Source organism: Pyxicephalus adspersus, chromosome 8 (assembly GCF_032062135.1).
Source record: "Pyxicephalus adspersus chromosome 8, UCB_Pads_2.0, whole genome shotgun sequence".
In the NCBI taxonomy this organism is placed as follows: Eukaryota; Metazoa; Chordata; class Amphibia; order Anura; family Pyxicephalidae; genus Pyxicephalus; species Pyxicephalus adspersus.
In genome coordinates this window covers 45558214-45582676 of record NC_092865.1, presented here as the reverse complement: position 1 = coordinate 45582676, position 24463 = coordinate 45558214, and the positions used below count along the sequence as shown (strand labels likewise).

The following is a 24463-nucleotide window of genomic DNA, read 5'->3' as shown; positions in this document are numbered from 1 at the left end:
CCATTATTTTGGAGTGGTATCCTTATTTCTTGTTGTACTCTCAGACAGGAAGTAAAATAAAATGTCCCCAGCAGGAATTAAAATGCAAAGTTTTAGCTATGCATAGACCAAGTGATAAATATAGTTTATAGATCATTTCCTGTTCTCAACATAATAAAATTTTCTTCTCTTTCAGGGTTATCTGCAGTACATCCGCTCTCTGCCGCTCAATGATCTGACAGAACTTTTTGGGCTCCATGAAAACGCCAACATCACCTTCGCACAGAACGAGAGCTTCGCCCTCCTGGGGTCTCTGGTGACGCTGCAGCCACAGACGCAGAGCGCAGGAGGGAGCCGCGATGAGGTGAGGATGGTTTCTGTTAATAAGATGAGGTTGTTTTGTTTGGATCCTCACTGACTGATCATTTCCTTCAGATGGTAGAAGAGATCGCTGAGGGGATCCTGAAGAAAGTTCCATCGCTCATCCCTGTGAAGGAAGTGATGGAAAAATACCCGGTGATGTACCAGGAGTCAATGAACACTGTGCTGGTGCAGGAGGTGATACGGTATGGATCAGACGAGACATGCCGGGTGGGAGGAGTCAGAGTTATGGTACAACATGGTGGCAGTGAGGTTCTGGATCCAATCCCATATAGAAAACCAGTACACAAAATGCAAGAGTGTTCTACTAGTGTTTTTCTTTTTCATCTCTGTACAGCACTGCAGTATATGACAGAGCTACATAAATGTATAATAATACAGACAAATAGGACTGGCTCAGTGATCTCTGTACAGCTTTTCGGTATATGTCAGAGCTTTAGCTTTACTAATATACACATTTTATTTCTCCAGGTATAATCGCCTCCTGGCTGTCCTCTCTCAGACTCTGGGTGATCTGTTGAAGGCCATGAAGGGTCAGGTCGTTATGTCATCTCAGTTGGAACTGATGGCCAGCAGTCTTTATAACAATTCAGTGCCAGAACTGTGGCGGGCAAAGGTCAGAAACCTTCCCATGACCTTCCTGTAATATTTCATTTTCTTCCATTGCCTGATCAATCCCGTTTGTCTCCAGGCCTATCCATCGCTGAAGCCACTCTCATCCTGGGTGATTGATCTTCTTGAGAGAATTAAGTTCCTTCAGAAGTGGATCACAGATGGAATCCCAGCCGTCTTCTGGATCAGCGGTTTGTTCTTCCCTCAGGCTTTCCTTACTGGAACCTTGCAGAACTTCGCCAGGAAACATGTCATCTCCATCGATACCATCGCCTTCGATTTTAAGGTAAATTAATCTCTGGACTATTATGAACATTATGATATCCTTACCGTGGGAGAATGATAAAAAGTATCACCTAAAGATTATCCTGGGGCAACAACAGAACCATAAAATCTGAACTTTAAACTATTTCCCAAATTTAAGCACCGCGGTGGCTCAGTGGTCATCACTCCCGGCTTGCAGACAATGGTGGGGACATTAGAGTATAAGCTCCTCAGAGACTGAGGTGCGAGGACTCTAAAGAGCTGCACAATGACTTCCTCACTCATAACCTCGTCACACGTATGACTCCAAGACTTTTCTACAGCTGCCCAGACTCTCTGAAATGGTCTTCTTCATGTGATTCGGCTGGCTCCTAATTTCTGCTCATTAAAAAGAGCTCTTTAAACCCAACACTTCAACATCCCCTACCTGTCTTCTTCTGTCTCCTAAACTCTCACTACTTCCCACCATTCCATATCCCTCTGCGATTGTGTGATATTTCCCCCACCCCCTAGATTGTAAGCTCTTCTGGGCAAGGTCCTCTCCTCCACCTGTGTCACTGTGTGTATCTGTCTGTCATTTGCAACCTCTTTTTTTTTCAGCGCTACGTAATATGTTGACACTATAAATCCTGTTTAAAAATAACAATATTTTAATAATGTTTAATAATATGTCAAAGTTCAGTCCTACTAACTTCTGTCTGTGTTTTCCAGTTTATTTAAAAACTGTAATGTTGTTTTTTTGCAGGTTATGCATGAATCTGTGTCAGAGCTGCAACAGCGCCCCCCAGAGGGGTGCTACATATACGGTCTGTACCTGGAAGGAGCGTGCTGGGACAAGACGACGATGCAGCTAGCAGAATCCAGGCCTAAAGAACTTTACACAGAGATGGCAGTCATCTGGCTGGTGCCAGTGGCTGAACGCAAATCTTTAAACTCCGGGACTTACATGTGCCCCATCTACAAGACCCTGACCCGGGCAGGTATAGTGGGGACTTACAATGGGAGGGATCGGCAGATGAACAATCTCACATAGAACAGGATTGTTTAGGCAGATAGATCTGATGCTGCTCAGATGAAGCAGATCATCAGTGGCGTCACCTCCATGTGTAATAAAGCTTGACGTCTGAAGATCCACCCAGAATTGTTATGTTGTGGATGAAATAATTTCTCCAAATACTATGAAAAAGGCGCCATACTGTACAATCTGACCACAAGATATTTCTTTTAGATCAACAGTTTTTTTTGATAGATAATGGTGTAATGGCATTTCAGTTAGATGCAAAATGAATCAGTGTTCTCCCCAGCCCCTTTTAGCTTGATGCACCACCCAGTACTTTTCAGCACCCACCCAGCTGTTTTTGGATGGTTATTGAAAAGTTGGGTCACAATACAGGGCTGTCACCTGCCTACAGCTTCTTCCTAACCAGCTTTAAAAAAATCTGGGGATAATACTGTGAATCTTTAACGCAGTATTTATTTTTTCGGTATGAGGGCAGACAGAAAACAGAAACTGATTGGTAGTTTGGTTTTAACCGGTCAGACGTCCCCCTATAAAAACACAACAAGTAACTAACCCGAATTCTTTCCTCCTCCCAGGAACGCTCTCCACCACAGGACATTCCACCAACTACGTCATTGCAGTGGAGCTCCCCAGCAACCAACCACAAACCCACTGGATAAAACGGGGTGTGGCTCTGATCTGCTCTCTGGACTACTGATTGGACATTCTGGAAACCTGAGGGCCTTTTCCGCAAAAAGTAAAATTATTTCTACAGATTATCAGTTTGAAAAGTTGTAAAGCTGAGTTGGGTTTTTTCCTGCACCAATTATAAACTAATTCCATTTGAAGACTGGACGGTGACATTTTACAATTTGGACTTTTCATCAAACTCTCCTTTTACTTTTACTATAGAATAAAATTTCAGTGATAAATACAGAAGTGGGGAAACACACCCTGAAGAGCCATTGTTAAGTTCGATAATTCAGGAACTTCCAATATCACTGCAGCAGGAAACACTTTTTAGTCTTACACATCCCCAGAATCAGAAAGGTAGAATCATTTGTACTGATCGACCATTCAAATATCTGCTGACCAATCTTCCCCTATGCAAAAAGTTTCCTAAGACTTCTTCCAGTGCACGGATTTACTGATTTTGTCATCCACTAGCTCAATGTTTCTCAAACTTTGTAACATGGGGGAACCGTTGAAATAACGTTCAGGTCCCAGGGAACCCCTGCTATAATTATTATATCCATATCTCACAGTACATTAGTGTAATGGTTAGTGGGATGAATGCCTCTTACATTGTTGGCCAGCAGGAAGAATGTCACCCTTACAGATAGCCAAAAAGATCATTGGTATCACCTAAACTGATCTGAGAAGTAGAAACTGCTCATTGCTCAACGAACCCCCAGCTACCGCCGGAGGAACCCTGGTTGAGAAATAATGCTCTGGTGCATTGTCTGGCTGACCTTTTCTCCAGTGCAACAACTGGCTGACTATGACAGCGTGTAGTGCGAGTGGCCAGCTCTGCCCTCTTCCAGTGCAGCAATAAGCTAAGGGGATTGATCCATAGCATGTCCATATAAAAGGCATTTAATGAAAGCTCTGTCATATTCCAGGTGTTCTCTGTCAGGTTTTAGCTTTGAATTTAAACAGAATGGGAAGTGTTTGCCAGGACTATATATTATAATTTGTATTTTCTTTCTAATCATATAAATATAAAGTAATTTTACTACTTGCAAAATGGTGAAGATCTACATTTGATATCAGTAATCTATAATATGATTTCTCCGTTGTTTAGTTACAACACACAAAGCTGAATAAGGAACAAACCCACCCAGCGTAGTTCTGTATGGAATATCATTGTCAGAGCGTTGGTGCACAAGGCGCGCCCCTGCTGGCTCTGCTCATTAGAAAGCTTTGAATGGTCTGGGAGAATCTTCTAACCTTTTATAAAAGCAACAAATGTCAGTAAAGATCCATTTATAAACATAAAACACAATAGTAGTTTCTCCTTCCAGGAATCACCAGGCTGCTATAGGCAGATTATATTGTAGTCAGAGGATACTGCAAGGAAGAAGCAGCAATGCAATGACTCTTCTGCCTCGGACTGTACATTTGTGTACATAAAGTAGATGTAATTTTTACCTGGATGACAGTTCTATTCTGTGCACTGCATAGCAGGGAGCTATAGAGGGGACTGCCATCCAAAGGTCTCTGTTTGACCAATCAAAAATGTCTTTTAGGCCCAGATGACAGGTCCTCTTTCCAGGTAAGGCTTCAGCCATTGGTTAAAGCTGTCTGTATCCTACAACCAAACAGTAGCTGAACATCACCCTTCTTGTGTCACAGAAACCCAGTGGAGACAATGCATCAGAAATCAGCATCCCTAACCAACATACCAAGACAAGAGTTCTGTTTTCTAGTCAACAGAACCAAGCCGATATCTGCATATCGCACAACCCACCCCAAACCGCCCATTATCAAATCATTACCCCTCATGCTGGTCATTGTTATACCATTTATTATTCCACAAGTACTGTCAGCTGCAGAAGTGTGATATGATAATCAGGACATTATGGATCCAGCCAGTCATTGTACAGTTTGGGTCCTGCCCACAGTGTGACAACGGTGATTATAATACGTTGCTAGTGACGTATCTGCTGCTGATGCTCATTGGAGAGTTCTGAAGACTGGAAATTTCCTTACAAGGAATGTGAAGTGACTACACTGGGGAGGGGAGGCTGATCACATGATGTAGGGATGAAAGAGCATTCAGTAAGTGTTCTATAACGCCGATAGGGGAGGATAAGTATACAAGGGGGGGGGGGGACTATAAAAACGGTTTATATACACCATATACAGGAATATTAGGACAGTCTGTTAGGGTACCTTTATAAAGGGCTCTCAGTTTATATTCTTAAATATATCTATTAGGATTACTGCCGTTTGGCTTTGTATGGTCGGGAGCGCTTGCGGCGGTCGGGCTTCCTCTGTTTGTGCAGGCGGCCGATGCTGACCCCCTGCCGCCTCCTGACCGAAATGTTCTGCTCCACAAGACTTGCCAGCATACCTGAAAGGAAAGAAGGGAGAGGGTTAATGTATAAGGTTCTGTAGAATAACCATCCCCCCCATACACCTAATACATCAAACCACATGAGATTGTGCACAGATTTGTTGGAAATTCTAAGTATGCATGTTATAGCCTTCTTTGCCCCGTAGGTGCAACAGCCCAAGAAACTTCTGACTTGTCATGGTGCCAGAAATAGACCTAGAGTTTTCCTATCCCAGTAATTACACCACTGTTTATATTGTCTGGAAAGGGGCTTTAAGACACAAAGTGAACCTGGCACAACCATGCCTGATCTCTCACCTTCCTGGGCCAGCATCGAGATGAATGCACAGATGAATTCATCATAGTTGTGGGTCCTTCTCTGATCATCAATCTGAAGGAAAACAAGACAAACAGATTATATGCCAGTTCAGAGACTGCACACAGCAGAGCAGAGAAGATTACAGGATAGGGAGTTCTCTACCTTGAATTTCTTGCGTTTCTCCAGCTCCTCCCTCAGACAGGCCTCTGATGTGGCAATTTCAGCTTCTACACATTTCAGCAAAGCCAGAAGCTCCTAGAAGAAAAAAAAAGGTATCAGAAAAGCTCCACTATTTTGTTAAAAATATGTCATTGACAGACTTTGCCCAGGCTGGGAATATATGCACCAGACATTTGTGAATGACCCCAGGAACTGCAAAGACATCAAAATGTATAGGACTGAGACACCTCCGAGACATCATCTCAGTCCAGGAGTAGATGGTTATCATGGATTGAAGGGATTTAAGGCATTGAAAGGGGAAGTAGTGTAATCTGTGAGAGTTAACACATCATTGACAAGGTAAAGTGTACAGGAATATATATTAATATTTTGTCATAATTGTCCTCACCTTAGGTGAGAACCTATCTCCCCTTGGCGCATCAGAATTCTCGCTGCCATCCTCCGTTTTGATTTTTGGGGAAACTTTTCCAGAATCTAAACAGAACAAACAGCAATGAATAAACAATTTCTCTCATAACACAGACAACCATTTCACCTCCTATGTACACAATACAGGCCCCTCCTTACCATTACGGCTCAATGTGCAAAGATGCCCATCCTTGGTGAGGTGCAGAATCCCAGCACCAACCAGGGGTCCAAGTTCCCGCACTGCACGGTTATACCGAACACTATCCAACCGTGAAAGTGGCTCCTCCTCCCCAAAAAGCACCTTGGAAAGGTGCGAGGTGACAGGGCTGGAGGGTCTGGTGGTGTTCGCTGACCTCAGAGGCGAACGCAGCGGGGAGTTAAAAGCGCTTCCAATTTCTGAGGCGGTGTCTGTGCTCTCATTGCTGGGGGTGGGAGATGGTTGGGAATGGGGTGCTGTGGGGGCTCCGGTCTTTATAGAGAGCGGGGAGCATAATTCTCGCTGAGTTTCTTTTAACTTCTCTACCAAAACGCTGGCAGGTAGCTCTGGCCCAGGAGGTGGTGGGATAGACTCTGAAATTCTTCTTTTGAACCTGTATGGAAATAAACACACACATTTTATATATATATATATATATATATATGTATATAAAATCAGAGACACCAAACTGTGTAGGGCATCTCAGGATCCCTTTGACTGGTTGGTGGGATGCAGCACTCTGCATCTGCTATATGAAAATCATTTTTCATGACATTAGGAACACTTCTCTGTGAGATGAAGGTATAGAAGGCCCCGTACTAACCCAGGAAGAGTTGTTGGTCTTGTGGAGGTCTCAGCCTCCTCGTCTTCATCTTCATCAGAATCTGGAGAGGGTGGTGGGAGTCCTCGGGATCGGCCAACACCTGCAGCCAAATCTTCTTCCTCCTTGACAGACAATAAAATGTAATAAATAAACAATAAAATAAAACAGTAAAAAACACATATTAAACACGGCCAAGATCAAAGCCACGCAGCAACCTTCATACATCTGCTATAGCAACAGGAGAGGGAACATCTACAATGGGGGTGTGAAACTGGTAGTGATCAAGACTGAATGGGAGCACAGAGCCTCCCGGGATACATACATCACACATCCTGGAAGGCTCCAGACTGCCCCTTCTGCATATGCCAGAGATCAGGAAAGGGCAGAAGGGCATTTTCCTACACTGAGGGGAAAGAGGTGGCAATCTCATGCATACACAGTAAGATCAGCACTCTTTTTTTTCCCTCTACAGCAGGTTACATCACCCGATCTCACACCAGAGCAGTGCGAGATCGGGTGATGTAGCCAGAAGAAGGAAGAAGAAGACTGACGATGGTGGTGCCTGGTGCTTCCTCCACACCAGGATGAAGAGGAATTGCAGGACAGTGTGAGACCCGATCAAGGAAAGGTCCAAGGGATCTGCGGTTTTAAAGGTAAGTGTAATTTTTTTATTTTTCAATTTTGTTCTGCTTTATCTATTAAGGAGACAAAACTTTTCACCAATAAACAATACAAGGCAAATAAAATTTCAGAAAACCTAAATAGGTGTGGGTGGAGCTTTCCTGGAAGCAATGCAATTGAAAACTGGACTTCCTGAAGAAGAAAAGAAAGAAACTTCCTGCCAGGTAGTGCATCATAGAAACAAGAGGTGTCTGTATGACTGCACACCACAGAAAGCAAAAGTATGTGGTACCACCAAAAGCAGAGCGTCCTAAAAGGTAGTCCACCACAAAAAAACAAAATGCATCCAGTATAACAGCATAAAAAGTGGGGCTTTCTACAAAAGCCATACCCTGCAGAAACTATAGCTTCATCTCAGACGGTACTGCCACTAAAGTCAGAGCTCCCTTTAGGGCATTGAACTAGAGAAAGTGGAAATGGATAAAGCACTAACCTGCATTGGGGATTTGGCGTAGTTGTGGTTGTCCAAGAAAGCCGGTAGCCGAGGGGGTTGGGTAGTGGTTGTGCTCCCGTTATGTGGAACGGCATTCAGTTTGCTGTACGTATTAGGGATGGGTCCTCTCTGGATAGAACCTGCTGCATCACCGCTCACATCTACGGAGAAGAAATTAGGATATATATATATTTGTATATGTACACCCAGCACATCTGAAAAGCTGCCACATTATTCTGGGCAATACCTGAAGCGTTACTCTGAGAATTCACACGAGATGTCTCCTGGTTAGAGGCAGACTTCGTATTGGGTTTTGTATCCTCGTTATTCTGACTATCTGTGGACTTTTGAGTCTGAATGAGCTCTGGCTGGGTCACCCGGATCAACTGTAATATAAATGGATAAATCTGAAAATTCTTATATACTACCTGAGGAGGAGTGTAAATTAATACAGCATACAGTGACAGCAGTGAGTATTATTATAATAGTAATAACACCAAAAGTCTAAGCATACATTACATTTTTGGGTTCCCCCCCCAAACACCAAAACCTTTCCACTGGGGTCCCTAAAATTCATTCCTCTCCTATTATACTTTTACTACACATCCCAATCATGACTTGGGATCCAAGAGTGGCAAAGTTAGGCCAGATCCCTATCTTCCTATAGATTCCACACACACCACAACTTCTTACATTCTTTCTGTCCCACATATAGAGATCTGCTCTAGTAATACTGCTCATCTTCTCCATCACAAAATAACTTCAAGGTCCTGCACTGAAGGCCCCTGCCCTTTCTTCATGTTTCAGATACACATAATACTCATTTTGAAGGCAGTGCTGGGTAAAATGCACAGCCATATCCGAGGAAAGGCTCTCTGTAGAAAAGAGCTTACTATATATTTTGCCTCTTTATAAATGCAGACGAACATTGTTTTCACACGGGAAGTTTGGTGCTACAGATTGTTCAGTATACCTGCTGCAAGGCCTCCAGCACGGTCTGTCTGTTCATCTTCAGAATATTCAGCCGACTCTCATATTTAAGCCTTCGGTCTGGCACCACGGCCATCAGATTAAATCGAATGTCGTGATACGGTTCCCTGCGAGAAAAAATAATTACACCAGGAAAATACCAACTGGATAGCCATCACCTGACACAGTCACCACCTGAATCCTTACCCCGCTGTGGCCAGACCGATTCGCTCCATTATCACCCGGCGTGCTTTGTCTGTCCACTCCTCATCCTCCGCCCAGGGGCCTAGAAATAAAGGAATGTGAAGATTGATGCTAAACCAGAAAATAAAGCCATGATGGGAATGTTCTTGGGAAAAGCTATGTGATCTTTTCAGTACCACTGTCTAAATACTAATTAATTTTGGATAAGTGACCTTCCAGATGACCAACTTGCTAATACCTATTGGGTCTTTCATTGGATAAGTCTTCCTGACACGGTTTCCTCATCCAACCTGATCCAGGAGTGGTGTTAAAATTTGCCACAGCAGGTGTAAAAAATCAGTGCAGGGATTGTGAGAACAATGTCACGGGGGTGTACAAACCTGGGCAATTAGCACAGGGGTGGTGGAAGCTCTTCATAATGGGTACAGCAGATAGGTAGAGGTTGAACTTTATATAGAGATAGAGAAAACCCTTAATAACAGGAACTGCAAAACATACAGACATGCAAAGATTGTGTGAATAACTCAAAGCGGGTAAAGGGAGTTGGCAGCCGCTCATAATGGGTACAGCAGATACACAAAACTTGATATAGAGAAAATCTATAATTAATGGGAACTGCAGGATCCCATAATGCCTCTCATATTGGGCATTGAACACCAGCACTGAGATCTAACAGAAATAAAGAAAATGTTGGTTTTCATTATTCCAGCATCAACCACTGAACTTTGTATGCTCAGTCTTACCATGATCAATAGGGTAGACCTTCAGGCCATCCAGCTCAAAAAGCCTACCCTTAATGGGAACATAACTGACAAAATGAAACGCTTCCATGGTGCGCACAGCACTGATTCCATTCTGCTTCTCGGGTAGGTGACGTGGCTCTGGCCTGTGAGAGAGAAAGAAAAAGCATCAACCAGGAGATTCTTAGAGGCACGAGAATATAACAGCACATGGAGGTTAGCAAGATGAAACCTGCTTATTGGGCAAATGACCTTTTTTCATTACTGCCATGATTGTCGTGAGGGCTTGAGGGGAAGGATTAAGGGAAATCTGAGGGATGATCAAATTAACATGTTCAAAAACTTTATGTGTGAATAAGGGAAATATTTTACAATTACTATAGAAGGGGTTTTATTTTGTTTATTTTATAATAAAAGTGGTTTGGTCAAAGCAACAGATATACCCAGAGCATGTGACAGAGCTGTCAATCAGGGTGTCAATTTGTATGCTACAATTCCCCGATTTGTATCAGAAGGTCAGCATAACAAAGGTATTTGCGTCTCTGGATGTTACATTAAAGACTCCATTCAGGTTCTGTGCTATGTCCTGCAACAAGAACAAATAAGGACATAAAGCAGAACGGTGTCCCGATGATCTTATTAAAATAATCGTATACTCAGACAGAAAGGAAAGTTACCTCAGTGATTTATTATCATTATCCAGTATTTATATAGGGTTGCCATATTACCAAGCGCTTTAGAAAGACCATAATCATGTCACTAGCTGTCCCTCAAAAGAGCTCACAATCTAATGTCCCACCATAGTCATATGTCGTTACCACAGTCTAAGGTCAATTTGGGGGAAGCCAATTAACCTAACTGCATGTTTTTGGAATGTGGGAGGAAACCAGAAAACCCAGGGGAAACCCACACAAACATGGGGAGAACCCGCAAACTCCATGCAGTTTGATACACTCCCCAATTTGAACATTTAATATAAATGTGTAAACCAGAGATCATGATCGGCAGCATTCAAGATCACTTCTAGCAACCCGAAACATTTTATGTCCATATTTTGATAGATCTGGTCTCTGTATCACTCACCTTGCATGACTGTTATGAGCTTTGGCCAGTTCAGGAGCATTTCCAATGGCATAACCTTTACTCTAGAAAAAAATAAAAAATAAAGATTCAGCTTTCAAAAGCCACACACACTTCTAGCTTTTCCCAAGAACATTCCCATCATTCTGCAGCCTAGGAACCACTATGGCTCGGGGGTAAAGCCTTCCTTGTAGGAGAGGCATAGCTACAATGAATTACATATTCATCAAACAGGAAGCACCTCCCCCATCTACCTACTTGGTTATGCCTTTTTAGTTAATTTCTTGTTCTTTTTTGTTTTATTTACCTATTGTTTATGTATTCTCACCGTTTATAGGGTTTGAAAGAACGGTACTGCACTGTCACTATTTTTACTGCCACTTATGACAGAGATTTATGTACCATTATCAGATGAACCTATCATCCTATATGCTATGTTTACGATATGTTTCTATGTATAAGTCTGGTTGTCTCTATATGTGAAAATGTTCAATAAAAACTCAGTTTCAAACAGAAAGCACCTGAAGTTTACATCCCATCGTATTGAGATTTAATAATTCTGGGAGAAATGGATACAGCAGCAATTAGTTTACTTGGTAGTAATTCTCACTCTTTCCAGTGTTCCTCCCAGCCCCTTTCAGCTGGGTGTTTTCAGTAACTACATGGTTGTTTTTGTGTGGTCACTGAAAAGTTGGGCCACAACACAGGGGCCCCCACCTGCCTACAGCTTCTTCCCACCAGTTGAAAACAATTTCTTGGGAGATCACTGCATTCTGTAACATTACCTCCGGGCTGAAGCCTTTAGTGAAATCCTTGATGCGGCTCAGCGTTGGCCCTAGATGAACGCCACTACAGTTTAGTAACACACTCAGGAGGGCATGGGTGGCACAGGAATTTGGGATCAGCTGTGAATAAAGAAGTTAAACATATCAAAGGGTAATTCCAAGCTAAGAGTAAAGTTAATCGCCATTATGACAGTCATTACGTTTCTGTTAATTCTTTATGTTTGCTATTGAAGGATTTTTTAAATTCTCACAAAAGCTTCTAATAGAACTGCATGGTATTACACGATTCTACAATCTGCAGTGGTTGTGTTGAGAATTTCCAGCTTGAATGGTCCAAAGATCAAGGAAATTGATTCAGAACACCAAATACCCCGGTGTTTTCAGAAATGTGGTGAACTGCGGGATTTAAAGCTGAAGTCCTGGGCAGGTAGACTGCCCTGTATATGTCTACCTTTATTGGGCAGCACACTGGTAACAGTGGTAAGGTAATGTCAGCCAGGATACTATCTGCATGGAGTTTGCAGGTTCTCCGTGTTTGTGTGGTTACCTCCAGGTACTCTGTTTTCCTCCCATATTCCCTTAGAATATGTTAATGACATATGGCTATGAGGGGGAATTAGATTGTGAGCTCCTTTGAGGGACAGCTAGTGACATTACTATGGAATTTGTACAGCACTGCGTAGTATGTTGACGCTATATAAATACTTTGTAATAATAATTGTAAGTAATGAAAATAAAAGGAAAAAAAAAAACCATCAGAACTGAAGAAAGAACCAGCCATGTTTTACCTGGTGAGCAAAGAACATATTGTTCACCACATCCTCTTCCATGACAGATGTGTCATCCAGCAGGGTGGAGACTTTCCTGCGGGAACGCCGCTCCTCGATCCATTTGAAGAGGAAGATAAAACCGTATACCGGCCTGAGAGGAGCAGAATCTGATTAGTAAGAGCTGGGAGGGGAGAATTTATAATGCAACAAAGAATAATGTGCACATCATACCCCGGACACTTGCTTTGCAGGTCATAAATCTCTTCTACCTGAACTCCTTTTACACCTGTGAGAGACAGACAGAATTACTTACATAACAATAATATAACAAAAATACAATTCTGATGATACTCTGCATGATTAGTACCAAAAAAAGCAAAAAATACCAAAAACAATAAATTCGACTGATAGATTTCAATACTCACTGGCTTCCTCACTTCGCAGCTCCTGGTAGACTCTATCAATGAGATTTCTTTTCTCTGTTATGTGTCTCTGCCTTCCCCACATCCCCACAATGGGAAGATTTTGCCCCAGTAGTTTGTGTCTCTGCCCCTCCCACCAAGGTAAAAAATTGTACTTACCAAAATCCTCCACCAGCAGTGTGAAGAGCCCTGCACAATAAACAAATAAAACATATTAGATTATTGGCTGAGATTTTCCTTTTCTTTACATTACACTTCTTATACACAGCTCACTGCAAACTCTGCATAGAGAGAGCTGGTGAGTTCTCTGTAAATAATATTAATTATCAGATTAGACCCCTGTGAGGCAGAAAATTGATCATTACCCCCGGGTGGGTTAATTTTTCTAGTCCTTTATTGTTTAGGTACAGTAGGGGTAGAAAATAAATCTGTGAAGTGTACACTGCTATCTGACGCTCCCCTAGGAAAGATTACCTTTCACTTCCTGTCCTGGTGACAATGATTTACCCAGGGAAAATCTGCAACTGAACATGGATCATAATACAGGTCATTTCATCCACCATCATACAGGGAACCATCAGTATAACAATAACGGCCACGGAGGGGGGTCAGGGGGTTCACAATCGTATTTTATGAATCACATCCAATACTTTCATCGCCTTCCATGGTCAGCTGGGTCGTGATTTCTCAGACCACCATGGGTGCAGCACCTGGAAGATGAGGAGAGCCGACAGGCAATCCAGGTTATAGATCAGAACAAATTCTTGCAGCGTCCAGACTCCCCGCAGGTTATACAATCACCACATCGTCTTCCCTGGCAGTGTACACTTTCACTGTTCTCCTTGGTAGCGGCCGAATTCACCCATACAAATCACACACGTGAATTCACCAATGAAATTCAAGGTGTCCACAGACAGGTAAAGCCGTTCAGAGTTCTCCTTTTTTTCAGCTGGGTGGGGCGAAGCTGTTCTTGCCATGGGAATCCAATAACGCCCATCAGATCTCTACCGCCCCCTGTACTTTGTTCTCATTTCCACCCCTCAGTATTTCCTATTTTTGTCCATAGCTGTCCGGTGCTTCTGTATTGAAACCTTTCATTCGGTAACAACCCAAAACCGGGTCCAGCTGAAAAAAAGGTGCCGGGGAGAACGCTGCAGATGAAGCAATGCAGCACATTTGGGGGAGACTTGGCTCACCTCTATGCATATGCTGTATAATATAAACAGTGGTTAATAAGATTCCACCATGCGGCTGCTTAAGTGCAGCGGCAGTTCAGTCTGTGCATGATTCTGTGCAGGGACCCCATAACACATGCGTAGGAGTTACATCATCTGGGATCAGCTGTGAACACTGTGAAAAGAAGGAAGCTGGAAGTGCCACATTATGGACCAAAAATCTCTTTAGGGGCCAAATTTCAAAAGTAACCACAAAGGAAGGGGTGAGGATTCTCCATGTTGATAGCTATGGGGTATTAGGGGTAATACGCTGCTTTAAGTTCCCTCCAGTGCTGGTCCTGGGTCTTCAGTCTGCTAAAAATATCCAAAGCACTGTAGGGAGCCAAGTGCTGTGTTTTCTCCATTGGAAGTTGGTACTTCATCCCATCCAGGCTGGTAAAGCAGCTCCGTCTGCATGGAGTGGGCAGCTTTGTGCCACTCAAGGACCCCCTAATCACTCTGCAGTTAGGGGGTACCGGGCTCCAACGTAAATCCAGCCCTGCTATTACAAGGGGTGATGGAAGAAGAAATAAAACCCCTTGGTGGGGTAATTTTTCTAGTCAATAATACACAAGATCTGCCCCTGGGTGGGGTATTTACATAAAGTGCTCAGTAACAAACAAATCTGTGCAAATGACAATGTATGAGCTGCTATCAATATCTGCCCCCTGGTAGGGAAATTTCCTTATTTATTGATAATACTTATCTGCCCCTCCGCGGGGTATTTACATTAAATTCTTTGCTACAAACCCTGTGTAAAAATAGTGGTCGAGAGGAAGAATAAGAAACCCCAAATATCTGACCCAGTGGGGTAGCTTCCTTAGGTTATCAGCAATGCACATAACAGGGTGAGGTAATTGCCCCTATATTTGCCCCTTAAGCCCAGTCATACACAGTATTATGTATGGAAGGAGGGAGAGGCTGTATTTACCCCCTTAGTAATATCTTCTGCGTATTATCAGCAGTATTTACACATATGACTCTGGATTTGCCACTGGGTGGGGTATCTTTTCGTCAGCAATGCATATAATATAACCCTGGATGGGGTAACTATAACAAGTCCCCCCCCCCCCCATATCTTCTCCTACGTAGGGTATGCACTCCTAGTGCAAAGATTGACACAGGACTCTCCGGGTCAGTGGAAGGGGTAGAATGTCAGAGTTGGGGGCAATTATTATACCTGGGTCGCTCTCCAGCTCTAACCAGCCTTTATTCATGTTGTCTCATCCATGCCTCGGGCCTCTGACGTCATCACGGCGCACCGGAAACAACAAGCACCGCAACAATGGGACGCTCCTCATCCACTTGGTTGCCACTCGCTATTGAACTTTTCTTTTTATGTCTCCGTGTGTCAGACATTTTACCTGGGACAATTATTTTCCCATAAATAGGAACTGGGCTTTAACAAAATGGCCGACGCTTGACTGTTCTGCAGACACCTTAGGATAGTAGATACAAGTGGGTCACGTGTCGTCGTGAGATCACATGACACCAAGAACAATCAGATCACCATTTTTATTGTGGCCAAAAAAATATTCGAGAATATTTGCTTTATTACATCTGAAATTATATCTGTAGAGCAGTTTAAATGCAGAAATATAGTGAGTGAGATGTAAAAACTGCAGTCTAAATAGAGCTACACCAAATTAGGTTCCTCCTGTGGTTGCTTTATTTAGATTCTTGCTTGGATGGGCACTACTCAAAAAGTGCAATTTTATCCTTGTTTTATATGTCTGTCACAGTTTATTATTGTTCTGTATTGTATGTATATTTTGGTATGTATTATGAGTAACTTCATCATTATTTTTTTTCAGCTGTAACATTTTCTACTACTTTCTTCGACATTTCCTTCCTGTTTCTTTTTTATTAGGTCCTGTTGAGCTAGGGAACTCTGGAACAGCCAAATTTATACAACAAAAAAGAGCAGCGTCCCCAGAAAATTTGGGAAATGAAGACAAAACACTGCCTACTGGCTAGATATATATTTTTATTTGAAAGAAAAGAATAAAAAATAAATAAATAAACAATGACGTCTTTTCTTTACTTTAATGACTTTCATATTATTTTTTGTTATGTGAAATGCGTTGCCATTCGCTAAACGAAACTCAGACTCTATGTTTCTTTTGCATTCTGTGCTGATGTTCCTTGAACATACTGGACATTATTGCTATGAATATTATTAATATTAATAATAATAAACAGTATTTTATATAGCTCCAACATATTATGCAGCACTGTACAATAAATATGAGTTGCAAATGACAGATACAAACAATTACACATTTTTTTAAATACGCCAGTTTTGCAAATTGCATTTCTAGTAATGGATAAGGTGAAATAAAAAAACCCATGGCCAGTTTTTCCCTTTGTAATTAGATAGAATGGGGAAAGATTTGAATCCATCATTGTTCTCTGTCCTCCATTAAGAGCCCCATTGGAGAGATGTCCCCTCTAAGGGGGAAAACTTTTTAACATATCAGCTTTTCTTGAAGCTCACTGGGCCAACGTTATTAAACATTAACACAGGCTGGTGATATTGTGATGGAGAAATGGCTGCTGAGTCAGCAAATAATCTCAGATGTATCAGTAGTAAAATTATAATAACTTCTTCTAAAAACAAATGGAAATTCTAAGATTTTTGTAGCAAAATCCTAAATTGATTTATTGGTCAGTAATAGGGTATTGCAAGGTATTTAGAGCCTATTCAGATCTGTAAACTGAATTTGTATATGTTGTGGTAAGGCTGAACATTCAATTGAATGAACTGTCATGCAACCAGAATGCAGCAAAAATCAAACATGCAATGTTTTCTGGATGCAGCATGCCACATTGCATAGAAAGAAATAGCTCTAACCTGCATTACACAGCAGCGACCACAACACATAGATCTGAGTGGAATCATGTTAGTACATTGAGAGTGTTAGGGGCAGGGGCAGATTTTGCCAAAAATGGAAATTACTCCTTTAAAAAAGGCATCTCACATGTAAGGCCAGTTTATGATTGGCTGGCAATGATCATCTGTAGATTCTCAGGCTGGTAATTTTATTTTTCTGTATATCATTGTATTTTGTTTTTTATAAATGTGATTTTTTTAAATTGGGAGAGGTGTGTAATGTGTAGAAATTCATTCCATGACGTTTAAACTGGAACACTGAATAAACTTATGAGAAACAATGTAACATTTATTTATTTTTACAGCAAAGCTATACTTATAAGGATTAAATGACATTCTTTCCCTATACAAGCACATTGTGTATATGCTTCACCTTATATCAGGTTTGGGCAGTTACTGTTATTTCTGAAGGGTTGTCCCCCTCATCTCCCTGGAACATATTCCACCTCTGGTTGTCATCATATTCAGATGTCTGTATGTCACCAACCATTTGCATCAGTTTCATAAAAGAGTTTCTTGAACATCCCATTCCAAAATCATAGCCATTATTATAACTACCCCCTCCCTTTTTTGTTGCTTTGACAGCCTCCACTTTTCTAAGAAGACTTTATATAATATTTTGGATGGTGTCTGTGGGATTTGCCTCATTTGTGAGGTCAGATACTGATGTTGGATTGGAAGATCTGATTTACCACTCCAACTCACCCCAAAGGTGTTCGGTATGGTTGAAGTCAGGGCTCTGTGCAGGACACTCGAGTTCCTCCACACCAAACTTGTGATCCCTTGTCTTTATGGACCTGGCTCTGTAACCCAGGGCACAGTCATGAGGTGGGTGGGGGGGCAGAAAAGGGTCTTCACCAAAGTGTGACTACAAGGCTGGAAAAGCACAATTGTCTTCTCATGTGGCTCTGCCTCTCTCTGTGTTTGCTGTTCCACCTCTTTAATGCAGATATATATTTAAGTCCTATATCTGATGTCACTGGCAATAACATCTAGGCTTATGGCTATGACAGCCTCTTACTTTTGAGAAAAATCTTATATAAGATTTTGGAGGGTGTCTATGGGTATTTGCCCCGATTTGTCAAGGTCAGGTAGTGACGTTGGAAGAGAAGACCTGGCTCACCATTCCAATTCATCCCAAAGGTGTTCCCTAGGGTTGAGGTCAGAGCTCTGTGCAGGACACTAGAGTTCCTCCACACCACACTGGTGACCCCATGTCTTTATGGAGCTGGCTTTGTACCCCGGGGCACAGTCATGGGGGAACAGAAAAGGGTCCTCACCAAAGTGTGACTACAAGGCTGGAAAAGCACAATTGTCTGCAATGTCTTTGTAAGATGGAGAATTGCCAGGACTCTTCACTGGAGACACCTGAACTAATTTGGACTTACATGTGGCCACAGGTGCATAAAATCCCAGTTCTTTCCGAAACTTTGAGATAATCCTCAGGTGTTCTATTGTTATTTAGCTTTCCTATCCTAGTCTAGTCCAATCCCACATTTCATGTCCTTGCATCTATAGGGTATCAGTCAGAAGAAATGTGCACTTCCTGAAGCTTTGTCATATATTCCAGAGACCTTCTCATGTAGCTCTGCCTCTCTCTGTGTTTGCTGCTCCACCTCTTTAATGCAGATATATATTTAAGTGCTATATCTGATGTCACTGGCAATAACATCTAGGCTTATGGATGAGATTCTCAGAATGAATTGGTATATATAGCAGGCAGGAGGCAGCTCAGTACAGGTGAGTTCCTTTTTTTAGTTGTATTTCATTTGAATTGTTTAGGTGTGCTGATCACTTACCCAGAGTATGTCTAGTCAACATTGTATAGATATGAAAAATAGGAACTGTACTGTTTAGTTTACATTGGTTAAAATAAGTCCATGCTTTTTACATAGCAGGCAATATCACATATTCAGGTAATAGGAAGGCCTTGAATTACTGCATGCTGACCCTCTCTAAACTCTCATATTTCCACAGTGCCAGGATTCCTGACACTTTTACCCTCTGCACTCTGGCACTGTGATTGGATGCTTAGATGATGATTGCTATATTGTTATTATTATTATTTCTATGTTAGGAAAAAACATGTATATTTTTGTTTACTTCAACAACCAAAATAAGGGGTATACTAAGAAAAAATGATAGGGGGGTGGGGTATAGGGGTCACGATAAGCCTACTAAGCTGCCATTGAACTAAACTCCCATCAAATTCTTTGACAATCAAATTCTACCTAGGTTTTGGATAAAGTTGACAGTTTCCTGTGCGGCTTTAAATGCTAAGTTATATTCCTGAGATTCAATGGAACAGATGCATAGAGCTGATCAACAAATACTATACATGGTATATATATACAAAAGCACTTTTAGGGGGTACTAGCAATGGCAGGAGGAACTGTGGCTTCTGAAAATAATAGGTGTGTAGCTATTCTATGCAATGATTTCCCTGAAATCACTGATTATAATACAATCCTCTCTTTCTTTTTATGAACTTTTTATGAACAGGTGAACAGTTGATGAAACAAGTTTCCCTATTAGTGAATTAATCAACATGAATATCACAAGTTTGAATGCCAGCAGCTATAATTTTACATCGATACAAGATTTTAGAAGACAGGACCAAGATCGAATGACAATAGTGGCTGCAGTGTTTCTGATCTTTTCTGGTATTGGCTTGATGGGAAACCTTACTGTGTTTTGGTTCCTTTGCTTCAAGATCCAGAGAAACAAATATACAGTTTACTTTATGAATTTGTCAGCAGCTGATGCCCTCCTGGAAACAGTTGCTGTTATGACTTTGATCTTGAATATTGTTGGGTACCAAAGTCCAAAACTTCAGTTTAATGGGGTCGCCTCTTTTAATTTATCCTTGACTATATTGTATTATGCCATGATCTATATTGGAATGTACCTCCTCACTTCTATCAGTACGGAAAGGTGCACGTCAGTCCTATTTCCCATTTGGAACACTGTTCATCGCCCAAAAAATCTTTCCACTATTATGTGTTGCTTTGCATGGGCCCTTGGCAGTCTGGAAAGTCTTCTGGATAACTTTGTATGTGGACCTTCTCTATGGCAAATAACAGCAAACTGTTTTCCCATTGGAGTGATGAATTTTGTTTTAGCTGTTGGGATCTGCCTACCTCTTATGATCATTTCCAGTCTCTTTCTGCTCATCAAAATAGGGAAAACATTCCGTCAGCGATATCCACCTAAATTGTACATTATCATCATTGTGGCAGCCATAATGTTCACCTTGTCTGTCCTACCATTGAATACTATACGTTTTTTACTGTTGTGCAAGCTGATTCCATCAAATTTACTACCAATCAGCACAGTTGCTCCTTGTGAATTCTGGATGATAGTTAATAGTGCTCTAAACCCCATTATTTATGTTCTTATTGGGAGAAGATGGGACCAGGGATCCTGTTTCTCCATCAGGGACAACCTTCATAGAGCTTTTAGTTTGGACAATGCTGAATGATCAAAACAGCAAAGGACAACCTGAACTCTACCCCAAAAATACCTATATCCCATAACAAATCCCTAACTCTAATCTCTCATCCACTCCTAACCCAACAATAGCTCAACCAACCCCAGCCATAAACAAAACCTAACCCTTCGCCCTAATTTCTCATCCAACTCTAACTCCAATCCATTGCCCGATCCTTAACAAGGATTATTTGATATTCTAAGGCTATAGTAAGGCTAAAGGGAATTTTCCCTTTCTGCATCTCATTGTATTTTGTTTTTGTACATATGATTCCTTACATTGGAAGAGGTGTGTAATGTGTAGGAAATCATTCTATGACGTTTAAGCTGAAGCATTGGATAAGCTATGAGTAGCAACGTAACATTTATTTATTTATTTGAACTGCAAAGCTATACTTATCCTTTGATTACAGTACATTCTTTCCCTATACAAGCACATTGTGTATATACACTACCTCATCTTAGGATTGGGTGGTTTCATGTTTTTTCAGAAGGGTTGTCCTCCTCATCTCATTAGAACATATTCCATCTCTTGTTCTCATCATATTCAGATGTCTATATTTATGTCAGCAACCAAATGCATCAGTTCCATATATGAGAAGACAAAGAACTGGTCAAAATACCATTTCACCTGTATGAGCCTGTTCAACAACCCATTGCAAAACCATAGCTACAGTTACCCCCCTTTTTGTGGCTATGAGAACCTCTTACTTTTGAGAAAAATCTTATATAAGATTTTGGAGGGTGTCTATGGGTATTTGCCCCGATTTGTCAAGGTCAGGTAGTGACGTTGGAAGAGAAGACCTGGCTCACCATTCCAATTCATCCCAAAGGTGTTCCCTAGGGTTGAGGTCAGAGCTCTGTGCAGGACACTAGAGTTCCTCCACACCACACTAGTGACCCCATGTGTTTATGGAGCTGGCTTTGTACCCCGGGGCACAGTCATGGGGGGAACAGAAAAGGGTCTTCACCATACTGTGACCACAAGGCTGGAAGAGCACAATTGTCAACAATGTCTTTGTATGATGGGGAATTTCCAGGACCCTGCACTGGGGACACCTACCTAATTTAAATATACATTTGGCTGTATGGTGCATAAAGGTCCATTTCTTTTCTAAGCTTTCTTAATAAGATAATCCAGAGTATGAACTGTACTGTTTCATTAGAATAAAGACCATGTCTCAGCCATAGCGGGCAATTTCACAAATTCAGTTAATGGGAAGGCCTGTAATTAGTGCGCTCTGACCCTCTCTGAGCTCTCCTGTTGCCCCTGTACCAGAATGCCAGAGAATGGGTAAGAAAATAAAAAGCTATTCTTGCCCCTGCATTCAGGCATTGTCATCATTCATTGATAATTACTACATTGTCTTACATTATAATACATCTATACAGGACACAGCAGTGACTTAGAGGTTGGCAGGTGGAACCCTAGTGCCCACATGTTATCTGTTACCCCAGGTTTACATAAAACATGTTTTAAGGTTAAATTGCCACTACATCCAAGACAGAGTCAGTTTATTTTATTTATTGGTAATTTAAATAGCATATTACATGACATTGTTTTCATTTAATGGTGTAGATTTACATTTGAAGATGCCTGACCTGCTGGGGTATAAATCTTTTTTGAAAATGAAATAAACTGGCTAAATAATGGGTGTAATGGAGGTTCCTTGTTGGAAAAAAACATGTACAATCATTTTCTTAATGTACAACAAAAATGAAGGATGTACTAAGAAAAAAATTAAATACTAGAAAAAGGAAAAAAATCAAAAATTCAAAGAATGCTACAAGGAAAGAAACACCCTTTAAATAATTGTTAAAAGTAATTTATGGCACAATTACTTTTGCTGAAATGCCTTTTCTCATCCCTCATCACATGGCATCAAATGTTTGACCTTCTTGCATATATGTACAGTTGTTGCTGCTGCAGCCATATTGGGTGCATATATTAATTAACCTTTTTTTTGCATTTTGGCATTTGCGTGCTATATATGAGAAGATTGTTTGTTACTTTTTAAATCTAAAATTTTGATTTTTTCAGTGTGAGAGTGTTTTTGGTGTTACTTAGAATTATTTAGATGAACATATTGTATCATATTATATGTAATTATATCCCATTGGTGCAAACATAAGTAATACTTTTTCACAATGATAAATTATTATTCAGTGCTAGGAGGAGGAGGAGGAGGAGGAGGTGAAGTGTTATGATAAGCATAATGAGGCTTCATCTTCTTGAACAATCAAATTATAGCTTATGATTCCATGGTTTTGGAAAAAGTTGACAGTTTCCCTATATAAATGCTAAGTTAAATTCAGTGGAATAGAAGAATAGAGTTGAGCACTTTTTTTGTGTACGTGGTAAAAATGTTTGCAAAAATTACAGAAGACTATTTTTTAAGATGGGCCATAAATTTTTTCGGGAGTACCAGCATTGGCTCCTTATTATGTGTCCTGGATTCCTATTATCCTTTGAATCAATGTGAAAATTACCAATGTCCACCTATTCTCTGGAATTACTTCCCTGAAATCACTGATCATATTACAATCCTCTCTGTTTGTTTCTTATTTAACAGGTGAACAGTTGATGAAATAAATTTCCCTATCACTAAATAATTAAACATGAATTTCACAAATTTGAATGCCAGCAGCCATATTTATCCCTTGATTCAAGACTCTGCAAGACAGGACCAATGACAAAAGTGTCTGCGGTAATTCTGGTCTTTTTTCTTATTAGTTTTGGTTCCTTTGCTTCAAGATACAGAGAAACAAATATACTGTTTACTTTATGAATTTGACTGCAGCTGACGCCCTCTTGTAAACAGTTGATGTTATGACTTTGATCATAAATATTGTTATTTACCACCATCCAAATCCTCAATTTAAAGGGAAAGCCACTTTGAATTTAGCCTTGACTATATTGAATTATGTCATGATCCATATTGGAATGTACCTTCTCACTTCTATCAGTACAGAAAGGTGCATTTCAGTCCTGTTCCCCCATTTCACCCCTGAAATCTCTCCACTATTATGTGTTGCTTTGCATGGGCCCTTGGCAGCCTGGAAAGTCTCCTGGATAACTTTGTATGTGGACCTTCTCTATGGAATGTAACAACAAAGTGTTTTCCCATTGGAGTGATACATTTTGTTTTAGGATCTACCTACCTCTTATGATCTTTTCCAGTCTTTTTCTGCTCATGAAAATAAGGAAAACATCCCGGCAGTGATACCCACCTAAACTCTGCATCATCATAATTGTGACAGCCATTATGTTCACCTTGACTGTTCTACCATTTACTTTTTTTATTGTTTCAAGCTGATTCCAGCAAAGTACTACCAAACAGCACATTTGCTCTGATTGAATTATGGATGATAGGTAATAGTGCTCTATACCCCATTATTTATGTTCTTATTGGGATAGGATAGGACCAGGTGACCTGTTTCTCCATAAGGGACAACCTTCATAGAGCTTCATAAAACTCAAACCTAAACCTAGCTCCAATCCCTCAACTCAAGCCTTTCTTTACTGAGCCTTGGCTCTAATACCTTGCCCCATGCTAACCAATCAAATACCCAATCAACCTTCAACATCATAATCCAAACCTCACACTTGGTCCTAATCCCTGACCTAAATATAAATCAAATATAATCCCCATGGATATAATGGAACCCAGCTGTTTGCTGTGTTGTCAAAAAAAATTCTAAATAATCCTCAAGATCAATAAACACCTCCAACAGTTGATGGAATCCAAAGTGTTACGTATGGTACAATATGTCTCCATGTC

General features: G+C 41.0%; 3 protein-coding genes across 3 annotated transcripts in view; 2 read left to right on the top strand and 1 right to left on the bottom strand.

Annotated features, from left to right (window-relative positions):
• The window catches only part of DNAH1 (dynein axonemal heavy chain 1), a 45036-nt gene extending 40820 nt beyond the window's left edge, over nucleotides 1-4216 (top strand). Inside the window, 6 exon segments of the mRNA XM_072421189.1 lie at nucleotides 176-343; nucleotides 415-545; nucleotides 832-976; nucleotides 1052-1258; nucleotides 1982-2216; nucleotides 2833-4216. Of these exon segments, the coding sequence (XP_072277290.1) occupies nucleotides 176-343; nucleotides 415-545; nucleotides 832-976; nucleotides 1052-1258; nucleotides 1982-2216; nucleotides 2833-2954 (1008 nt within the window). The 3' untranslated portion in view covers nucleotides 2955-4216.
• A 530-nt stretch (nucleotides 4217-4746) lies between these two features.
• On the bottom strand, nucleotides 4747-15603 carry BAP1 (BRCA1 associated deubiquitinase 1). Its single transcript, XM_072420392.1, has 17 exons — nucleotides 15480-15603; nucleotides 13245-13274; nucleotides 12895-12949; nucleotides 12682-12814; nucleotides 11894-12013; nucleotides 11112-11173; nucleotides 10032-10174; nucleotides 9292-9370; nucleotides 9089-9212; nucleotides 8363-8501; nucleotides 8116-8276; nucleotides 7002-7123; nucleotides 6361-6791; nucleotides 6182-6267; nucleotides 5776-5868; nucleotides 5613-5685; nucleotides 4747-5312 (listed from the first exon to the last, which is right to left on the bottom strand). The coding sequence occupies exons 1-17, from the start codon at nucleotides 15514-15516 to the stop codon at nucleotides 5179-5181; spliced, it is 2022 nt and encodes a 673-aa protein (XP_072276493.1). The 5' UTR covers nucleotides 15517-15603; the 3' UTR covers nucleotides 4747-5178.
• A 4137-nt stretch (nucleotides 15604-19740) lies between these two features.
• On the top strand, nucleotides 19741-20673 carry LOC140337439 (proto-oncogene Mas-like). The gene has a single exon (XM_072421187.1). It carries the CDS (start codon nucleotides 19741-19743, stop codon nucleotides 20671-20673), a length of 933 nt encoding a protein of 310 aa, XP_072277288.1.
• The last annotated feature ends 3790 nt before the right edge of the window (nucleotides 20674-24463 follow it).